At 35.8% G+C, this 8,730-nt stretch overlaps 1 protein-coding gene across 1 annotated transcript in view; it reads right to left on the reverse strand.

The window, feature by feature from the left end:
* The window catches only part of Bub1 (BUB1 mitotic checkpoint serine/threonine kinase), a 31,397-nt gene extending 22,896 nt beyond the window's left edge, over positions 1 to 8,501 (reverse strand). The window contains exons 1-6 of the mRNA NM_001106507.1: positions 8,177 to 8,501; positions 5,870 to 5,929; positions 5,649 to 5,787; positions 3,129 to 3,325; positions 1,320 to 1,363; positions 29 to 132 (exon numbers count right to left, since the gene is read on the reverse strand). Coding sequence (NP_001099977.1) covers positions 29 to 132; positions 1,320 to 1,363; positions 3,129 to 3,325; positions 5,649 to 5,787; positions 5,870 to 5,929; positions 8,177 to 8,202 — 570 coding nt within the window. The 5' untranslated portion in view covers positions 8,203 to 8,501. The remainder of the gene's footprint in view (positions 1 to 28; positions 133 to 1,319; positions 1,364 to 3,128; positions 3,326 to 5,648; positions 5,788 to 5,869; positions 5,930 to 8,176) is intronic.
* Positions 8,502 to 8,730: the final 229 nt, after the last annotated feature.

The following is an 8,730-nucleotide window of genomic DNA, read 5'->3' on the forward strand; positions in this document are numbered from 1 at the left end:
ACAACATACAAATAAATGTCTTTGTTACCTGACTCCTAGGAACGCAAGCTGAGTTTTCTGTTTCTGGACTTGACTTTGTTAACATAACTTGGTTTAAAATCTGTGCACTATGCAAAGGTTCTGAGGTTGTAGCTATGAGGGGAAAAAAAATGAAATGAGAAGTGAAAAGTGACAGTAAATAAAATCAGCACATAATACATTCATCTATTCTTCCAGTATATTGTATTTAAAAAATCTGTTTGTGGTTGGAGAGATGGCTAAGCAGTTAAAACATTTGTTCTCTATAAATACAGAGGACCCGGGTCTGGGGATTTAGCTCAGTGGTAGAGCGCTTACCTAGGAAGCGCAAAGCCCTGGGTTCGGTCCCCAGCTCAAAAAAACAAACAAACAAACAAACAAAAAAAAACAAAACAAAACAAAACAAAAAATACAGAGGACCCAGGTTTAATTCCCACCACCCACAGTGGCTCACAGTCATCCACAACTTTTATTTCTAGGGAATGTGATGTCTTCTCTGACTATGTGGGCACTAGACATATATACAGTGTAGACATACATGCAAGCAAAACATTCATACATATAAAATATCTAACACATAAGTACAAAAATTATTTTAAAAGTCAACCCATTTAAACTGTCTCAGAAAATGGACTAATTTTCAATTAGGAAAAATACTATAGAAACAAATTTTCTGATCAACCCAAAAAGATAATACCTGAATGGAATATAAAGCCTAAGTGGTTATTCTAAATGACAGTAACTACTGTTGAAATGGAATTTTTATTTCTAAGAGAAAAGAACAGGCCACATTTTAAAAGTTATATTACACCTGTTTGATTCAATTCGGAACCGATGGGGAGTCCAGCATTACTCTCTTTGGGAGAATCTTCATTTTGTTCTTTTAAAAGATAGGGTATTGTTATAGCCTTAGCTGTCCTCAAACTTATGTTCCTTCTTAGCCTCCCTTCTGAGTACTGGGATTACAAGTGTGTGCTACTATATTGTATCTAGATATTAGCTTATTTTTTAAAAATTCTTCACACATAGTAAATTCATTAAGCTTTGTTTGCAGATTTTCTGTACTACAGTGCTAAGACACAGCTCTTCTGCTGTCCAAAGCTATTTTGTGAGATTATTATCAGAGGAAACTATTTGAATAATAGGAAACTATTACTCAAAACAGTAATTTGGTAATCTTTGGTTTTCATTAAATACTACAAAAGGCCCTTTTTAAAAAGCAAAACAAAACAAAAAACACTTAGTGAAAATTACAGACTAAATTTTCAACAATCTAGATATTTTAAAAAGTATCATTTTACCTTGATCTGGCAAATGTGTTCCAGTAAGGCGTGCCTGGAATAGCCTGCATGATAATAGAAGATACATATAGATTTTAACTTCACAGTTTAATATATATATCTGTACCGAAATGTAACTAATAGAACAAGCAATAAAGACAGAAAAAGAAAAACTGAGTTTGAAAGTTGCTTTAAATGCAGAAATAAAGTTCTGAGAATGTTTATATTAGAAAAGCCTTCCTTTTACACAGTTTGTCACTATTTTTCAAATTTGTTGAGCACATACACACTCTTTCTCCATGTAAGTCTACAGATGTTAAAACTCAAAGATGTCTCAACTACTACTTCACATATTTTAAAATCTGAAACAAAATAATTATATTTTAAAGAAATCAAAATATAAAACTTAGATCACTGTTTCAAAGGACAGTGGGTTGTATCACTCATGTTTTATAAAAATTTCACACATACATTATTTCATAGCACTTTTCCATACCAACTCGGCCTATTAAAAACTGCATCTCCCAAGTCTGACACTTTTGGATAATGAATTATCATTAACTTTATTAGGCAACATAGAATAAGCCTGTAGGAAACACTTTTTAAAAGAGGATTGTAGTGGTGTTTGAGATAAAGAGTTCTGTCAGCACATGGCTAACGGGATGACTGTGCCTGACTGCCATCTTCACACATTCCAAGTGGTGTGCTTGGCACAAACAAATAAAAGAGATAAATAAACATCCTTAGTACCAAAAGAGGTCAAGGTGCTGGAGAGATGGCTCAGAGGTTAAGAGCACTGGCTGCTCTTCCAGTGGACTCAGGTCTGATTTCTAGCACCCACCGTGATGGTTCACAATGGGATCCAGTGCTCTCTTCTGACCTTTGGGGGTGTCAAGTACATGCACAATTCACATAAATATATGAAGGCGAGCAATCATATATTTAAAAATTTTTAAAAAATCAACTGTTAATAATTACTAAAGGTATATAAATGAACATTTATTAAATACTGATTTTTTTCTTTTTATGTATATTTGAAAATTCTGATAATAAATCAGAATTTTTTTAAAGCATAAATACTATAGTAAAATGAAAAAAATAGGTATGTCGAATGCTGGCAAGGTGTGCAATGCATTCTTCTAATGAGAATGCAAAAGAAAAACTGAATAGATGGTTTGGTTGTATGTCTCACATGCCCTGAAACTGTTTAAGCATATGTTTTAGATTAATGTAAGAAATATATTACTTTTCGAGGAAAAGATCTTGACATACAGTGTATCCACAGCTTGACTCTGTAAAGCATGTGTGTAATTCTGTAATATGGAGAGAAAAAATAGTTTTCTGAATTTTCAAGTTTTCTTAAATGAGGCATTTTTATAATAGAAAAGTAACAGAATAAAACACGTGAAGAGAAAAATAAGGCATTCATTATGATAGTTCACTACAGTTTGAATAGCCACTAAAACTTCATGTTGATACTCAACCCACGTTGTGAGAGTTATAAAATATTATAACTCCAAAATGTGATTAGATCAATAAGGCTTTGTCTTCATGAATGGGTAATTCTATTTATGGTTTAATGGGTTATTTTGAGAGGACAATTTGTTCTGTCTCTTGCAGGTACCCTTCTTGTGATGTGATCTTCTGTGTTGCCTCACAATGCTGCAGTTTAAAGTGACATTTTAAAATCTGTCACACAGGACATCCTAAGAGAAGTATAAAGCTTTCTATCTGTGGTCAGACCTACAATATACATACAGTATGACTTACAGTTAAAGTAGATACACATAAAGGTACAGACAGAAAAAGAGTTATACACTTTGAAACTACCTGTATTGTTGTTGTAGTAGTTCCATAGGTTCAGCCTGATTGTGAATTCCTGTTTGAAAAATAGCACTGGCATGCTGCTGCTCTCCCTGGGCTTCCAGATGCCCTGCCCAGGACAGGTATAGATATGATGACTTGGTTCCAACTCCCTGGCTGTACAGAAACTCAAAAAACTGATGACGGTCACTGTTGTACTCAGCCTACAGAAATTCAGAGCAAAACCACACATAAATAATAATGAAGTGCAAAGATATGGTTAATGAATATAGAGAGTAGCTGGATAGAAAGAATGACTTCTAATGTTATACACTAGAAAACTATGTTGATAATTTTATATTCAAAATAGCTAATAGAGAGGGTTTTGATTTCCAACACACACACACACACACACACACACACACACACACACACACACACACACACAATGATAAATGCCAGAGGTTATATACCAATTACTTGGATCACACCATTATGTGCATTTTTTTACATATAGTTACTGTATTCCATAACTATGTATAACTACTATACACAAGATAACCAATCTGCTAGGCTAGTTATTTCCCAGAGCCCAGCCAGACCTACACTGTTCAATCTTTGTGAAAGTCTAGGGTATTATGTAAATACAAATGTTCTCTGATAGTAAATCTAAAATTTATTTCTTCCCTTGATATTCAATAATTATCAAAGTATTTCAGAAAACAGTAGGACCTACAATGATTCATTACATGAAATACTTCTTTTATCTTAATCTGAGCTTACTCAAGTCCCACAAGGTGCCTTTAATTAGAATATTTTATAATTTAGATAACAATTTCATGTTCATTTTCTATTCCATATGATTTTATTATTAGAATTCATAATGTTGCCACTGGGGGAAACATGTTTTCTACTGGTGCTGCATGAAATGCAACATCTTAACTGGTTCTCAAATTCTTTTTAAAACATATTTTTGTGTTTTTTAAATTATATTTTTATTACTTAAAACTTTTAAGTTTAAATATATTTTGATCATATTCTTCTCCCTACATACTCAATTTTAAGGTCTCAAAAAAAAAAAATCAAACAAAAGAACCAAAACAAACAAAAATTACAGTAACATAACCCCAAAACCTAAAAAACAAAATACATCAACACTAAAAAGAAAAAAACAAGAACAAAAAAACAAACCAAATAAAAGCAAAAAACCGTGGAGTCCATTATTTGTTGGTCAACTACTCCTGAGCATGAGCCTACCCTGGAGTGTTGATATGCCCAGCGTCATTCCATTTGAGAAAACAGATTCTCCCTCTCCCAGTAGGTATGACAGTTCAGTTGTTAATTTTTACCCTAGTAGCTAGGTTTTCATTTGTTCATTCATACATTCATCTTTAAAAATTTAACAAAATAAAGTAAAATAAGGTGAAAAAAAAAACCCAATCTCATCGAAATTGGATAAGACAAACCAAAAGAAGGAAAAGAGCCCAAGAGAAGGAAGGGACAAGAGTCTGAGACCTGCTTGTGTGCACATTCAGGAATCCCATAGAAACACTAAACTGGAAGCCATAATATAAACACAGAATCCCACTCTCTTAAAGTCTGAGACTGCCTCCTTCTTTTAGCATTATATTTAGTCTCTGAGTTAATTTAGTCTCTGAGTTAAATTTTCTTTTACTAGTTATTATTGTTATATACTAGCTATTATAGTTATATACTAGTTATATGTAGCTATATGTTATATAGTTATATATTATATAGTCATATATAATACTATATGGTATATATACTAGTTATGATGTATAACTATATATTACGGTTAAAATATTTTTTGATATTTAACACTCAGTTAACATTTATTTACTATACTCATGACGAATTTGATTCATTCCCAGAGTCTCTTAGCACCCAAGAGCTCCTGCTTATCATCTCACCCTAAAGCACGTTTTTCTTCTCTCTTTTTCCTTTTCTTTTCGAGACAGGGCCTTGCTACATAGCCGTGGCTGTTCTAGAACTTTCTCTGTAGACTAGGCTGGCAGAAAATGCAGGTTTGCCTGCCTCTCTCCCAAGTGAGCTACAACTGACCCCAACCAGATTTCTTATCTAACAATCCATTTAACTTTTAGTTCCTATCTCATGTTGGAACATTTAGACATATGAAATAAAGAGAGGCTTTAAAATTAAATCACTGATTCTTCAGTGCTTTAGAAGCCAAGGCTCTAAAATACATACTTCTGACTACATAACTTTTAAAACATTCATGAATTAAAAGCAAGAAATTGATATTTAAAAAAGGCAGTCTAAAATGATCTTAACAAGAAGGAGTCCAAAAGCCAGCCAATTGTTGGGCACTCCTTTAATCCCAGCACTTGGAGGCAGAGGTAGGTGAATCTTTTTGAGTTCCAGTCCAGCCTAGTCTACAGAGTGAGTTTTAGGATAGCCAGGGCTACAAAGAAAAACCCTGTCTTAACCCCCCTTACCCCCAAAAAGCAAGGGAGAGAACCAGAAGTAAAACATTATATTTAGCTGTCTACCTGAAATTATACTTACAAATTTTAAGCAATAACTGATGAATCTTGAATCATTGTGGTAGTTCTTCTTATCTAAGAATTCCTTCATTAAATGTTCTAATATTGTCACCAAGTGTTCTTTATTGTCAGGAAAATTTTCTTCTACCCACTTCATAAAGCTAGAAAAATATGGATATTAGTTTTCCACAGGGTAGCATATGGTTCCTTTGTTTAAAGGAAAACAAACAAACATGCACTAACCTTTCCCATTCTCCAAGTGGGTCATTACCCTTGTAGCTTTGCATATGGGCTTCAAACATACTAGAACACAAAAGTACAGACATGAAAGGAGGAATAATTCCTGGATGCCAAAGATATATTTGATTCTACATTATGTTATCTATATACTTGAGAGTGGAAATCCTGAATATCAACCAAAATATCACATAAAAGAGCAATCATTCAGAGGTGTTCAGAAAAGTCAGAATCAGTATTTGCCTCAAAGTCTATCTAGACTTGGTGATCCCAATGTCATTGCTCCCCAGTGGTATTGAGACAAGCGATACTTAGGCCCTTATTTCTCAGGAGCATAGGTAAGTTAGGGGGTTAGAATAAGATCCAAAGAAAGCCTCTCCTCTGGTGTGACAGCCCCAATACTACAATTTGGAGTTTCCAGAGACTGTTTGCTTGAGTCCAAATCTAACATTGTCCCAAAGGATAAGCACATGATGACAGTGCTGATAAATACCCATAGAGCTCCCAGAGGATTTTGCTTTTCTTACTTCCACAATACCTAACCACAGTTTAATTAGTCAGGCAAACAAATCAAGTCCTAACAACTTCACGTGCTAGTGGGGTAAACAAACAAAAACATAAAAAAATAGTACCATGTTTCATTGACTGTTAAATAGAAAAGGGAGGCAAGTTAAGTGGTAAGAGTGGGCACGAGTTATCCTTAAGGAATCAAAATTAGTGTAAAAAGGTGTAAAGTGTAAAGAGGCAAGCTCTATCTGCATTTTTTAAAATTTTATTTATTTTATGTATGTGGTACACTGTTGCTGTCTTTAGACACACCAGAAGAGGGTATCGGATCCCATTACAGATGGTTGTGAGACACCATGTGGTTGCTGGGAATTAAACTCAGGACTTCTAGAAGAACTGTCAGTGCTCTGAACAGCCGAGCCATCTCTCCAGCATTTTAAAATGTCTTCTTTGTTCCTTTACATAAAGGGGTAGGGGTGGAACTATAAATAGGAATCAGTTCAGAAGTTATGGCACAGTCCTAATAGGTAGTAAGTAAGGGTGAGAATAGCATATGTACAACTACAGAGAGAGGGAAGATGGGAATCAACTGTATTTTCAGTATGAATCCAGTTGAGAAACACTCATAGGTTTTTAAATTGAGAAATGAGATTAGGAGAGAAAGAATTTAAAAGTAGTATTTTTGTAGATGATGAGAAAATCTATCTCAAAATATATTTCATTGGCATACTGAAATCACTTAGAGAAACTGCAAAGGCTGTCTCATGATTTTGTGGGCAGTAGTAGTATAGATTTTAGTAATGTCTTTTTTTTTTTTTTTAAAGATCAAGGTCTCTCACTTTTTTCACTTAAAAGGAACACATTTTGGATTCCTTTTAGCATGTCTGAAATGTCAGCACAACTTCTTTGTTTATAAGTTCTTATTTAGCAAAATAAGATATACAAATATTTGTCCAAGGTAAACATTGAATAACCTTACACCAACCACATCTCCTGGGAAAATCGCTTAAACACACTGTAACTTAATGCTAAAACATCAAATTAGCCTTTAAAAATCAAAATACCTAGTTACTTTTTTAGAATGGGGAGGGGAGATCCTTAGTCGATCTGATCAAAAGTTAAATTGCTTAACGCCAACAGATTTTGGATATCTTACTTATCTAATACCTAAAGGACTGATAAAAATAAAAATTGTATTTCTTGTAACATCTGATTTAACAGTTTTAAAATGGCTTACCATCACAGGCTGGGTAAGTCACCTAAGTGCACCCCATCCCAGTCCAAAAAATAAAAAAGTAAAAAAGCAATCAGTGTGGTAATCTTAAAAAAAAAAAAAAAATCTGGTTGCAGGAAGATTTAAATGACTTAATAGCAAGCATTTTTTCCATAAAGTTCAGCTTCAACTTTTGTTTCTTACATATCGAGAAATAGTAAATTTTTTCCTTAGTTGGGTGGCGTTTTTACCAGAGATTTTGTAATTTTCTCCAAAAATCTCACCACCCTAGTTTGGGTTTTGAGGGCAGGGCGTTCCTCGCATTTGGACCGAGTTCTCCATGGACACACGTGACTTCTGAAGGTCTGGCAGACTGCCCAAATCCCAAATCCTGTGCACAAAACAGTAACCGGCTGCAGCTTGCACCTCTACGCGAGTGAGCCGGGGGCCGCCGCCTTGCCTGAGGCCTGGTGTGGCAAACCCACTGAGGAAGCAGCGCTGAGGAGAAAGCGCTCCTGAGGGACCCGCACTCCAACCGTCCGGACCGGCACTCAGTCCGGCTCGCGCTCTCACTCCACCTGAACGACACTTACCGAAAGACATTTCCGAGGTTGTCCATGACGAGAAAAAGCGCGCAGCGGTGAAATACCCCATCAGCCGCCGACTAAACACCCCATCAGCCCCCACCCCGAGCCTCGAAGGCGGCCAGCGATTCGAATTCCCCGCGCAGCCGCACTTGTAATGTCGAGCGTTGGCAGCGCGCCTGACTATTGGTTTCCGCTGCGGGAAAGTTGGCCAATCGCTGCGCCCGTTGCTGGGAGACAAAGTCCCGCCCCCACCCCCTCGCCCTCCTCAGCCGTTCTTTCACTTGCCCTTAGGCCTTTAGTGAATCCTAGGCTAGGTGCTGGCTGAGGTCAGGTTCGTTTCCGTTCTAGTGAGACAATAACCATTTTTTTTTAAACATAGGGATTATTGTTATTATTTTTTAAACTGTAGGAATTGCAACTGGTTTACAGTATTACACTATCAGGCTGAACGCGACGATTCTGTGACTGGAACTGCTTTGAGCCTTCCTGGGTCTTGAGAGTCGCGAATTTTTGTTCTCTTTGCTTAACTAACAGAAATTGCATGGCTGGTGAGCTGGCTC

Source organism: Rattus norvegicus, chromosome 3, assembly GCF_036323735.1.
Source record: "Rattus norvegicus strain BN/NHsdMcwi chromosome 3, GRCr8, whole genome shotgun sequence".
Classification (NCBI taxonomy): Eukaryota; Metazoa; Chordata; class Mammalia; order Rodentia; family Muridae; genus Rattus; species Rattus norvegicus.